Consider the following 14,412-nt stretch of genomic DNA (forward strand, 5'->3'; position numbering starts at 1 on the left):
GTCCAAACTGGTGGCAAGCCCAGTTACTGCATGCAGTGAAGTTAACCCCTCACCTGTGATTGTGAGGGAGGTCGCCTCAGGGCATGGCAGGCTGCAACAGACTTCCCAGGGCGCTGAATATAAGGCCTTCTCACTTAGTCTGATAAACAGGTTGCAGGATTTGCCTGTGGCTGTCACTGTCCCTCAGCCAGATGCAGTAGATTGATCTACTTTAGAGGAAACCTCACAACGTGCGAGATCCACACCACCACAACAGGCGAGATTATTGGTAGTTGGGAGCTCCAATGTTCGGCATGTTATGGGGCTCCTTATAGAAATGGCTGCCAAGGAGGGGAACAAATGCAATGTGCACTCATGTACACATTCCTGACATTGAATGTATCCTTTCAGATGCCATGAAGAGCGCAGGTTGCAGCCAACTGCAGATGTGACTAACATCAGTGCAGATGATGTGTGGCACTTTGGATTTGGAGAGATACTCTTTGGTTTTAAGCGGCTATCAAAAGTGGTAAAGGTTGCCAGTCTTGCTTGCAAAAGCTCACCATTTGCAGTATATTTGGCAGGACCGACTGCGGACCTCTGGTACAGAGCCGAGTGCAGGGTCTGAATCAGAGGCTCAGATGGTTCTGCGACCATGTAGGTTGCAGATTTCTCGACTTGCGCCATAAGGTGGTGGGTTTTCAGGTTCTGCTACAAAGATCAAGAGTCCATTAATCGCAGAAGGTGGCTAGATGGGTAAAGGGGGAAGGGGGAGGCATAGAGAAACACGTAAAGGGCTTCAGTCTCAAAGGGTGTAGGTCGAACATGGGAAGAACGCATATCTAGGAACCATCAGTATAACAGTTGCAAATTGTCTTAGCTCCAAGTGCTAATAGAAAGCACTAATGCTCAAATCGTTATACACTACTGGCCATTAAAATTGACACACCAAGAAGAAATGCAGATGATAAATGGGTATTCATTGGACAAATATATTATACTAGAACTGACATGTGATTACATTTTCACGCAATTTGGGTGCATAGATCCTGAGAAATCAGGAAATCAGTACCCATAACAACCACCTCTGGCCGTAATAACGGCCTTGATACCCCTGGACATTGACTCAAACAGAACTTGGATGGTGTGTACAGGTACAGCAGCCCATGCAGCTTCAACACCATACCAGAGTTCATCAAGAGTAGTGACTGGCGTATAGTGACGAGCCAGTTGCACAGCCACCATTGACCATTGACCATTGACCACTTTCTGTATCCAGAAAGGCCCGTGCACGACCTGTAACATGCGGTCGTGTATTATCCCGCTGAAATGTAGGGTTTCACAGGGATCGAATGAAGGGTAGAGCCACGGGTCGTAACACATCTGAAATGTAACGTCCACTGTTCAAAGTACCATCAATGCGAACAAGAGGTGACCGAGACGTGTAAACAATGGCACCCCATACCATCACGCCGGATGATACGCCAGTATGGCGATGACGAATACACGCTTCCAATGTGCGTTCACAGCGATGTCGCCAAACACCGATGCGACCATCATGATGCTGTAAACAGAACCTGGATTCATCCGAAAAATGACGTTTTGCTATTCGTGCATCCAGGTTCATTGTTGAGTACACCATCGATGGTGCTCCTGTCTGTGATGCAGCGTCAAGGGTAACCGCAGCCATGGTCTCCGAGCTGATAGTCCATGCTGCTGCAAACGTCGTCGAACTGTTCGCGCAGATGGTTGTTGTCTTGCAAACGTCCCCATCTGTTGACTCAGGGATCGAGACGTGGCTGCATGATCCGTTACAGCCATGCGGATAAGATGCCTGTCATCTCAACTGCTAGTCATATGAGGCCGTTGGGATCCAGCGTTTCGTATTACCCTCCTGAACCCACCGATTCCATATTATGCTAACATTCATTGGATCTCGACAAACGCGAGCAGCAATCTCGCGATACGAGAAACCGCAATCGCGATAGGCTACAATCCGATCTTTATCAAAGTCGGAAACGTGATGGTATGCATTTCTCCTCCTTACATGAGGTATCACAACAACGTGTCACCAGACAACGCCGGTCAACTGCTGTTTGTGTTTGGGAAATCGGTTGGAAACTTTCCTCTTGTCAGCCCGTTGTAGGTGTCGCCACCAGCGCCAACCTTGTGTGAATCCTCTGAAAAGCTAATCATTTGCATATCACAGCATCTTCTTCCTGTCGGTTAAATTTCGCGTCTGTAAGACGTCATCTTCGTGGTGTAGCAATTTTAATGGCCAGTATTGTAGATACTGAAAGCTGGCTAAAGACGGAGATATGTTCAGCCGAAATTTTTGCGAAGGAGCTGTGTTTAGAGAGGATTGGCTAAATACGAGGTGCATTCAAGTTCTAAGCCCTCCGATTTTTTTTCTAATTAACTACTCACCCGAAATCGATGAAACTGGCGTTACTTCTCGACGTAATCGCCCTGCAGACGTACACATTTTTCACAACGCTGACGCCATGATTCCATGGCAGCGGCGAAGGCTTCGTTAGGAGTCTGTTTTGACCACTGGAAAATCGCTGAGGCAATAGCAGCATGGCTGGAGAATGTGCGGCCACGGAGAGTGTCTTTCATTGTTGGAAAAAGCCAAAAGTGACTAGGAGGCAGGTCAGGTGAGTAGGGAGCATGAGGAATTACTTCAAAGTTGTTATCACGAAGAAACTGTTGCGTAACGTTAGCTCGATGTGCAGGTGCGTTGTCTTGGTGAAACAGCATACGCGCAGCCCTTCCCGGACGTTTTTGTTGCAGTGCAGGAAGGAATTTCTTCTTCAAAACATTTTCGTAGGATGTACCTGTTACGGTAGTGCCCTTTGGAACGCAATGGGTAAGGATTACGCCCTCGCTGTCCCAGAACATGGACACCATCATTTTTTCAGCACTGGTGGTTACCCGAAATTTTTTTGGTGGCGGTGAATCTGTATGCTTCCATTGAGCTGACTGGCGCTTTGTTTCTGGATTGAAAAATGGCATCCACGTCTCATCCATTGTCACAACCGACGAAAAGAAAGTCCCATTCATGCTGTCGTTGCGCGTCAACATTGCTTGGCAACATGCCACACGGGCAGCCATGTGGTCGTCCGTCAGCATTCGTGGCACCCACCTGGATGACACTTTTCGCAATTTCAGGTCGTCATGCAGGATTGTGTGCACAGAACCCACAGAAATGCCAACTTTGGAGGCGATTTGTTCAACAGTCATTCGGCGATCCCCCAAAACAATTCTCTCCACTTTCTCAAACATGTCGTCAGACCGGCTTGTGCGAGCCCAAGATTGTTTGGGTTTGTTGTCACACGATGTTCTGCCTTCATTAAACTGTCGCACCCACGAACGCACTTTCGACACAACCATAACTCCATCACCACATGTCTTCTTCAACTGTCGATGAATTTCAATTGGTTTCACACCACGCAAATTCAGAAAACGAATGATTTCACGCTGTTCAAGTAAGGAAAACGTCGCAATTTTAAGTATTTAAAACAGTTCTCATTATCGCCGCTGGCGGTAAAATTCCATCTGCCGTACTGTGCTGCCATCTCGGGGACGTATTGACAATGAACGCGGCCTCATTTTAAAACAATGCGCATGTTTCTATCTCTTTCCAGTCCGGAGAAAAAATATCTGAGGCCTTAGAACTTGAATGCACCTCGTACAGTTGACCTGCCAAGGTAGCCGAGAGAGCTAATGCATTGCTTCCTGGATTCGGGTAGGAGCATTGGCTGCAGATGGAATCCGCCGGGTGGATTAATGACGAGGGCCTGGATGTGGTTTTTAGACAGTTTTCCACATTTCGCTAGTTAAATACTGGGCTGGTCCCTACGTTCCGCCTCCGTTACACGACTGAAAGAAATTTGCAGACGTTCGCACTATTTCGTGGCTTACACTAGACGCAAACAGCTGGGGTATACCACTTACGTCCCTAGGGTGGCAGCAGGAAGGGCATCCGGCCACCCTCTGCCACTAACACTGCCAAATCCGTCATGACACGGCCGACCCCGCGTGACGCGGGACGAGGCCCAAAGAAAGAAAGAAAAGCTAAATACAGTTGGCAGTGATGTGTTTGTTGCTGTTTGAAGTAGTTTATCTTGTAGCGAAGTTGAAGTGGGTAGTTCCTGTGAGTTAGTATGGGTAGAGGTCATTCTTGGCAACCGGAGTAAAATAATAATTGGGTCCTTTTACCGACCTCCCAAATCAGATGATTCAGTTGCTGAAAAGTTCAAAGAGAACGTGAGTCTGATTTAAAAAATGTGACCGACTCATGCATCTGTACCTCGATATGTTGGCAAAATTACAGCTTTAAATAAGAAGATAAAACATCATCTGAAATGGAGCTAAAACCGTTCTTTGAAAACTGTTTCGAGCAATTAGTTTGTGAGCCCATTCGAAAAGTAAACGGTTGTTAACTCACTTGACCTCGTAGCAACAAATAACCCTGAGGTAACAGGAGCATCAAAACTTATACAGGTATTAGAGAACTCAGGGCTGTCGTAGCGAGACAGCATGCCATAACGAAAAATACATCTATTCAACAAAGCACATAAAAATTCGCTTGACGCGAGACAATCTCTACTCCTTCCAAATTAACAATGTAAATGTAGACCAGAGTTGGCTTGAATACATAGAAGTAGTATCGACAGCAATTGAGAGATTTGTACCAGATGAATTAACAAACGACATGTCGTCAGAACACTGTTGCAGAAACAATGAGAAAAGTATGCCAAATTTAGAACGCAAAATCCCCAAGATTGGCGATCTTTTACAGAAGCTCCGAATTTAACACGGACTTCATTGCGAGATGCCTATAGCAGTTTCCAAAACGAAACTTTGCCTCAAAACCTGGCGGAAAATTCAAAGAGATTCTGGTCGTATGTAAAGTATGCTAGGGGTAAGACACAATCAATGCCTTCTATGCGCGATAGCAATGGGAATACTATCGACGAAAGTGCTCCCAAAGCAGAGTTACTAAACACAGCCTTCCGAAAATTTTTCAGCAAAGAAGACGAAGTAAATATTCCAGAATTTGAATCAAGAACAGCTGCCAACATGAGTAACTTGGAAGTAGATATCCTCGGAGTAGTGAAGCAACTTAAATCACTTAAAAAACGAGTCTTCTGGTCCAGACTGTATACCAATCAGGTTCCTTTCAGAATATGTCCATACTTAACAATCATATACCACCGTTCGCTCGACGAAAGATCCATATCCAAAGACTGGAAAGTTGCACAGGTCACACGAATATTCAAGAAAGGCGTTAGGAGAAATCCACAAAATTATAGGCCCATATCATGAACGTCGATATGTTGCAGGAAGTTGGAACATTGAGTTCGAGCGTTATAAGTTACATCGAAGGGAACAATCTACTCCTGACACACAGTCAACACGGATTTAGAAAACATCGTTCTTGTGAAACACAGCTAGCTCTTTACGCCAGGAAGCGTTGAATGCTATCGATTAGGGATTTCAGATTGATTCCGTATTTCTAGATTTCTTGAAGGCTTTTGACTCTGTGCCTCGCAAGCGGCTTGTAGTGAAATTGCGTACTTGCCGAATATCGCTTCGGTTATATAACCGGATTCGTGATTTCCTGTCAGAGAAACAGAAAGTCATCGAGTAAAACAGAAGTGTTTTCTGGCGTCCCCCAAGGTATTGTTATAGGCCCTTTGCTGTTACTTATCTATATAAACGATTTGAGAGACAACCTGAGCAGTCTTCTCAGGCTGTTTGCAGATGATGCTGTCGTTTAGCGTGTAGTAAGGTCATCAAAAGATCAAAACAAAGTGCAAAACGGTTTAGAAAAGTTATCTGTACGGTGAGAAAATTAAAAATATGAGGCCATCCATATAAGTGCTGAAATGAATCCGTTAAACTTCGGTTACACGGTAAATCAGTCAAATCTATAGGCCATAAATTCAACTAAATACCTAGGAAGGAATTTCAATTACGAACAACTTAATTTGGAAAAAAATATAGAAAATGTTGTAGGGAAGGCTAATCAAAGACTGCGTTTTATTGGCAGAACACTTAGAAGTGCAACAGATCTAGTAAAGAGACTGCCAACGCCACGCTTTTCCGTGCTCTTTTGGAGTACCACTGCATGGTGTGGGATCCTTATCAGTTAAGGGTTAACGGAGCACATCGGGAAAGACCAAAGAAGAGCAGCACGTTCTGTATTATCAATAAATAGGGCAGAAAGTGTTCACGGACATGCTGGAGAATATGGGGTGGACGTCATTAGAACAAAGGCGTTTCTCGTTGCGCCGGGATCTTCTCACGAAATTTCAATCACCAACTTTCTCTTCCAAATGTGAAAATGTTTTGTTGGCGGCGACCTACATAGGTAGAAACGATCATCAAAATAAGGGAAATCAGAGCCCTCACGGATAGATATAGGTGTTCGTTTTTACCGCGCACTGTTCGAGAGTGGAGTAATAGTGTGTTGTTATGAATGTGGTTCGATGAACCCTCTGTCAGGCACGTAAGTATGATTTGCAAAGTAGCCCTGTAGATGTAGATGCACTCTTTGTAATTCCTTTGGCGAAAAAAAGTTTCATGTTCATTATTATTGGATTGAGCTTTGTTTTACTGTATTCATTTGGCGACAACGTGCGTCTTGGACACATTCAGGCATCAGTAACAGCTAAAGAGTGTCTCAGAGAGCTGACAATACCCTGTTGTGTGTTGTTTTGTCTATATAAGAACACATCTCTCAAAAATGGATCGTTTATTGTGTGCCACTTCTACCAGGCAGAGATCTTCCGGAAAGTGCTGGCTCCGCGGGACCCGGATCCCAAGTTCGCGCCGTCCGACATCTACCTGTTCGTGGTGAGCGTGGTGCGGTCCTACCTGAAGCACGAGATGCACGGCGACGGCATCAGGCCCACCTCGTGGCGCAACGTGCGCTGCCCCCAGCACGACAACGCCATGCAGATGCTCGCAGAGTCCCTCTGCTTCCAGGTACACCACGCCTCCTGCCCCTGCCATGTTACGTTTTCTCTTGTACAACACGCACTATAAATACACTGAAGAGCCAAAGAAACTGGTATAGCTGCCTAATATCGTTTGGGGTCCCCGCGAGCGCGCAGAAGTGCCGCAACACGACGTAGCGTGGACTCGACTAATGTCTGAAGTAGTGCTCCAGGGAACTGACACCATGAATCCTGCAGGGCTGTCCATAAATCCGTAAGAGTACAAGGGTGTGGAGATCTCTTCTGAACAGCACGTTGCAAGGCATCCCAGATATGCTCAATAATATTCATGTCTGTGGAGTTTGGTAGCCAGCGGAAGTGTTTAAATTCAGAAGAGTGTTCCTGGAGCCTCTCTGTAGCAATTGTGGACGTGTGAGATGTCGCATTGTACCGCTGGAATTGGTCACGTCCGTCGGAATGCACAATGGACATGAGTAGATGGAAGTGACCAGACAGGATGCTTACGTACGTGTCACCTATCAGAGTCGTATCTAGACGTATCAGGGGTCCCATATCACTCCAAATGCACAGGCTCTACACCATCACAGAGCCTCCAACAGCTTGAACAGTTCGCTGCTGACCTGCAGGGTCCATGGATCCGTAAGGTTGTCTCCATACCAGTACACGTCCAACAGCTCGGTACAATTTGAAACGAGACTCGTCCGACCATGCAACATGTTTCCAGTCATCAACAGTCCAATATCGCTGCTAACGGGCCCAGGTGAGGTGTAAAGCTATATGTTGTGCAGTCATCAAGGGTACACGAGTGGGCCTTTAGCTCCGAAAGCCCATATCGATGACGTTCCGTTGAATGGTTCGCTCGCTGACACTTATTGATGGCCCAGCATTGTAATCTGCAGCAAATTGCCGAAGAGTCGCCCTTCTGTCACGTTGAACGATTCTCTTCAGTCGTCATTGGTCCCATTCTTGCAGGATATTTTTCCGGCCGCAGCGATGTCGGAAATTTGATGTTTTGCCGGATTCCTGATATTCATGGTACACTCGTGAAATGGTCGTACGGGAAAATCCCCACTTCATCGCTACCTCGGAGATGCCGTGTACCGTCTCTCGTGCGCCGACTATAACACCACGATCAAACTGACTTAAATCTTGATAACCTGCCATTGCAGCAGCAGTAACCGATCTAACAACTGCGCCAGACACTTGATGTCTTATATACGCGTTGCAGACCGCAGCGCCGTATTCTGCCTATGTGCATGTCTCTGTATTTGAATACGTGTGCCTATACCAGTTTCTTTGGCGATTCAGTGTATAATTTCTTAGAGTAGCATGGCGTGTATCTTTGATATTTTTTATGAAAGAGATTTTAGTGCATTGATAACTATTCTTCAGATGATAATTGCGTCGTTGTTGTTGTGATCTTTACTCCCAATACTGGTCTGATGCAGCTCTACACGCTACTCTGTCCTGTGAAAGCCTCATCATCTCCGAAAAACAGCTGCAACCCACATCCAGTTGAACCTGCTTACTGTACTCGTCTTATGGTGTCCCTTTTCAATTTGTATTCCACACCCCTCCCTCCAATATTAAATTAACGATTCCTTGACGTCACAGAATGTGTCTTATAAACCGATCCATCCTCTTAGTCAAGTTATGCCATGAATTTTTTTCCTACCCAATTCGATTCAGTATATCCACATTAGTTATCCGATCCACCCATCTATTCTTCAGCATTCTTCTGTAGCACCTCATTTCAGTAGCATCTGTTTTCTTGTCTGAACTACTTTTCCTCCTCGTTTCACTTCTGTACAAATCTACACTCCAGTCAAATAGTTCAGAAAACAATTTATAAGATTTAAATTTATTTTCGATCATAGGCATTTTCTTCAGAAACCCTTTCCTTGCTATTGCCAGTCTGTATTTTATATCTCTTAGCAATGGCCTCGTCAGGTATTTTCCTTCCCAAATAGCAAAATACATCGACCTCTATTCGTTTCCCACTTTCTAATGAAATTCCCTCAGCATCGCCTGATTTACTTCGACTACATTCCATTATCCTCGTTTTGCTTTTGTTGATGTTCATCTTACACCATATTTTCAAGACACTGTCCATTCCGTTCAACTGCTCTCTCAAGTCCCTTGCTACCGCTGACGGAATTACAAATCTCAAAGTTTTTATTTCTCATCACTGTACTTTAATGCTTTTTCCAATTTTTCTTTGGATTCCTTGACTGCTTGCTCGGTATACCGACTGAATGACATCAATAATGATTACAATCACGTCTCACTCCCTTCTGAAGCACTTGCTTCTCGTTCCGACCCTTCCAACTGCCGTCTGGTTTCTGCACAATTTGCAAATAACCTTTCGCTTCCTGTCTTTCGCCCCTGTTACCTTCAGAAATTTAAAGAATGTATTCCAGTTAACATTGTCAAAAGCTTTATCCATATCTCCGAACGTAGGTTTGCCTTTCCTTAACCATCTTGTAAGATAAGTCGTAAGGTTAGTACTGCTTCGCGTGTCCGACCGTTCTCTCTGGAACTGAAACTGATCTTCCCCGAGGTCGGTTTCTACCAGTTTTTCCAGTTTTCTGTTAATAATTCTAGTCAGTATTTTGCAACCATCATTATGAAACTGATAGTTTGGTAATATTCACATCTGCCAGCACCTTCTTTATTTGGAACTGTAATTATTACATTCTTCCTGAAGTCTGTCTCATAGAGGGAAAAATTAAAACCATTTTTTCATCCAATTCGGTCGGTACTAATCTTTCGTATTTTTACTTATTATGAAAAGTGTAATAAGTAAACTGATGTGCTATACAAATACGAAGACAATTACATCTTTAGCCCGCATCTCGTGGTCGTGCGGTAGCGTTCTCGCTTCCCACGCCCGGGTTCCCGAGTTCGATTCCCGGCGGGGTCAGGGATTTTCTCTGCCTCGTGATGGCTGGGTGTTGTGTGCTGTCCTTAGGTTAGTTAGGTTTAAGTAGTTCTAAGTTCTAGGGGACTTATGACCACAGCAGTTGAGTCCCATAGTGCTCAGAGCCATTTGAACCAATTACATCTTTATATCTAACTGCCCACTTGACAAGATTCCTTATGTCAAAAAAGCACAGCTGTGCGAAACTGTGCCTGAATTTTCAACAACCTTTTATTAAATCCTCAACCACAGAAAACGTTTTTGAAAGTCAACAGCCTCCTCTACATCTGTTCTCTTTTCAGTCTAAATTTCTTCTCCAAATTCTCAGTATTCCTCTTCCTCTGATTGTCTACAGATTACATAGCGTTACCGGAGCACATGACATTACTAATATTTTCTTTGTTGTATGTGGCAGTATCTTCGTATAGGCCAAAGTTTAGAATGCAGTATACTCTGTCTACAGATACTGAACCTTTTTCATTGATTATTTCTGAGGCGACCAGACACTTGGAGCAAATACAATAGCTACCAAACATCAGAGCATGTTTACATACACAAGCAGTCTACCGAATGCTGTTACTGACGTTATGAACCAAAGTATCATAGATGCGTCTAGTATTGAGCTACTGAAGAAATGTCGTCATGGTCATATACAGAATGAAAATGAGAAGTATTTGATTTGGACCAGCATTTTGGTAGTCAGATACATGAAGCATCTGTAGACTGGACTTCGGACTAGATGTCGTCTAACTCGCAACGTCGATACAGCTAGTACAGCTGCCCGCCTTATCACAAAAAACTGTCATTATTCATTTATTTACGGATTCTTCTTTTAAAAAATATTACTGAATACCGTCATTTTTACGTTTAACCAATAATAAAATTCACAAAGCAAAAATACAAATGGACATCATTATTGAGGGTTGCTGCCAAAAAGAAAAAAAATTGCCTCAGGTGCAGTGTTTGCAATGATAAAAGTATGTTCCACAGATTATCTGTGGAAATACTGAAAAGTCTGAATGACAGATTTTCCAGAGGACATAGTGTGACAAAACAGTATCAGAATATTTTTAGAAAATTAGTTAATACACTACTGGCCATTAAAATTGCTACACCAAGAAGAAATGCAGATGATAAACGAGTATTCGTTGGACAAATATATTATACTAGAACTGACATGTGATTACATTTTCATGCAATTTCGGTGCATAGATCCTGAGAAGTCAGTACCCAGAACAACCACCTCTGGCCGTAATAATGGCCTTGATACGCCTGGGCATTGGGTCAAACAGAGCATGGATGGCGTGTACAGGTACAGCTGCCCATGCAGCTTCAACACGATAAAACAGTTCATCAAGAGTTGTGACTGGCGTATTGTGACGAAGCAGTTGCTCTGCCACCATTGACCAGACGTTTTCACTTGGTGAGACATCTGGAGAATGTGCTGGCCAGGGCTGCAGTCGAACATTTTATGTATCCAGAAAAGCCCTTACAGGACCTGCAACATGCGGTCGTGCATTATCCTGCTGAAATGTAGGGTTTCACAGGGATCGAATGAAGGGTAGAGCCATGGTTCGTAACACATCTGAAATGTAATGTCCACTGTTCAAAGTGCCGTCAATGCGAACAAGAGGTGACCGAGACGTGTAACCAATGGCACCCCAAACCATCACGCCGGATGATACGTCACTATGGCGATGACGAATACACGCTTCCAATGTGCGTTCACCGCGATGTCTACAAACACGGATGTGGACAACATGATGCTGTAAACAGAACCTGGATTCATCCGAAAAAATGACGTTTTGCCATTCGTGCACCCAGGTTTGTCGTTGAGTACACCATCGCAGGTGCTCCTGTCTATGATGCAGCTGATGCAGCGTCAAGGGTAACCGCAGCCACGGTCTCCGAGCTGATAGTCCATCCTGCTGCAAACGTCGTCGTACTGTTCGTGCAGATGGTTGTTGTCTTGCAAACGTCCCCATCTGTTGACTCAGGGATCGAGACGTGGCTGCACGATCCGTTACAGCCACGCGGATAAGATGCCTGTCATCTCGACTGCTAGTGATACGAGGTCATTGGGATCCAGCACGGCGTTCCGAATTACGCTCCTGAACCCACCGATTCCATATTCTGGTAACATTCATTGGATCTCGACCAACGCGAGCAGCAATGAAACGAGAAACCGCAATCGCGATAGGCTACAATCCGACCTTTATCGAAATCGGAAACGTGATGGTACGCATTTCTCCTCCTTACACGAGGCATCACAACAACGTTTCACCAGGCAACGCCAGTCAACTGCTGTTTGTGTATGAGAAATCGGTTGGAATCTTTCCTCGCGTCAGCACGTTGTAGGTGTCGCCACCGGCGCCAGCCTTGTATGAATGCCCTGGAAAGCTAATCATATGCATATCACAGCATCTTCTTCCTGTCGGTTAAATTTCGCGTCTGTAGCACGTCATCATCGTGGTGTAGCAATTTTAATGGCTAGTAGCGTAGTACATAACATTACGCACAACACTAAATAAGTAAATTTTTAAGAAAAAATACAAAAATCGTATAAACGAGACTGTCGTCATTTTCTGGGTCCAAACACTCTCACAAACAAAAGTAAACAAAAATTCTTAATGGAATACGGGCCGTACACACTCTGTTGTCACAAAATAAAACGATAAAAGACAGTGAGACAGATGGGGATGTGAGGACATCTGTGCACTGACCATTCTGTGTTACAATGAGCTCTAAACAGTGATAGTAGGAGCAACAACGCTATCCCACAGGAAATTGATAAGGTTCAGAACACAAGCAGATGTCAATAACGGAAGCGTCAAGAACTTATTTTTACAAAATAAAATTGAATACATACAGGTGTAGGGCAAAAAGTTGGAAACGCTGCGAGAATTGTATGCTTGAACATAAATGCAGATAATACCCAATCCTACTGTTTGCGCTGTTGTATTTAACCGCAGACGATACCTGTGTAATGTCCTGAATATTTTGCAACAGTCAGCTGCTGTCACAATAGGATCCCGTGTAGTTGTGAGTGCATTATATCGGTGTTTTAAGTGACTTAGAACGTGGATAAATTATTGGTGCTCGAATGGTGGATGCTTCTTATACCACTGGTATAGATATGTTAAATCTTACAGGATTCAAATTAGCTTATTATTTCTGTAGAGAAAATATGGAGAAAGGTGGAGTTGCCATATTGGTCAGAAACTGTTATGATTACAAGAATAATGATACTAGTAAATTTTGCTCTGAGTAGCACTTAGAAGCTTGTGCGACAGAAGTAGTATTGCATAATAACTCTCATAATAAGCCTTTATAAAAGTAGGTATATACAGATCACCTTCAGGATATTTTAACCTCTTCATAAAAAATCTGGAAGCTCTGATGTCCCACCTCATAGTAAAAAAAAAAAGTAAATAGTGGTTGCTGGGGATTTTAATGTGTATTTATAGAAAAGCTCTGCCAGTGAACAATTATTGCAGTCTGTAACACTGTCATTCAATTTAGTTCCTACTGTGAACTTTGCTGCTAGGACATGTAAATGCTCTTAGACTGCTATTGATAATATCTTTGTAGACAAATCTAGGGAAAAAAGTCATATCACAAAAGCATTAGTAAATGGGCTATCTGATCATGACATGCAGCATCTTGTGTTAAATGTTGAAACTTGACAGGATAAAAAATCTATTAAATCTGAGAAAAGGAGGGTAATAAATAAGTCAAAAATAGAGAAATTCAGGAAATTGCTCAAAGATATGAACTGGATAGATGTCTACAGTACTTCTGACTCAAATGGGAAATACAAAGCATTCATTAATAAAGTTGCCACAACTTTGAAAAGGTAACTCGAATCACACAGAAGTCAAAAAAATAAACTGTGTATTACACAAATAATAAAGATATCATGTAGGACAAAAAGGAGACTGTATGTACTATCTAGGAACAGCTCTGATGTTAGAACTGTAATGTATTAGAAAGAATACAGCAAAATATTGAAGCAAGTAATCTAGAAATCGAAGCAGCTTTATTATGAGAAAAAGATAATTATAGCAGGTAACAAAATAAAAACTGTATGGGATATTGTGAAGACAGAGACAGGCAGGGCCAAGAAGGAAGAGGAACAGATAGCTCTAAAAATAAATGAGACTTTGGTAACAAGTACATGTAGTGTTGCAAACCTCTTAAACAACAACTTCCTTTCTCTTACTGACAGGTTGGGGTATCAGGTTCAGTGAGTAGTGCAATGGAGTATCTGAGACCAGTCGTTAAAAATAACTTCAGTAAAATGGAAATGACACTTGCGTCTCTCAAAGAAGTAGCATCCATCATAAAATCCTTAAAACATAAATATTCCAATGGGTATGATAATATATTAACGAAGTTAACCAAAGAGTGCTTATGTGAGTTAAGTTCTATCTTAAGTTACTTGCATAATCAATCAGTTAGCAGTGGAACATTTCCAGACTGGCTAAAATATGCTGAAGTTAAGCTTCTTTACAAGAAGGGGGATAAAGAAATACCATCAAACTA

General features: G+C 43.3%; 1 protein-coding gene across 1 annotated transcript in view; it reads left to right on the top strand.

The window, feature by feature from the left end:
- The window catches only part of LOC126176319 (MTOR-associated protein MEAK7-like), a 132,994-nt gene that overhangs the window by 33,585 nt on the left and 84,997 nt on the right, over positions 1 to 14,412 (top strand). Inside the window, exon 2 of the mRNA XM_049923469.1 lies at positions 6,766 to 6,975. Within this exon, the coding sequence (XP_049779426.1) occupies positions 6,766 to 6,975 (210 nt within the window). The remainder of the gene's footprint in view (positions 1 to 6,765; positions 6,976 to 14,412) is intronic.

The sequence above is a fragment of the Schistocerca cancellata genome, chromosome 3 (genome assembly GCF_023864275.1).
Source record: "Schistocerca cancellata isolate TAMUIC-IGC-003103 chromosome 3, iqSchCanc2.1, whole genome shotgun sequence".
NCBI lineage: Eukaryota > Metazoa > Arthropoda > Insecta > Orthoptera > Acrididae > Schistocerca > Schistocerca cancellata.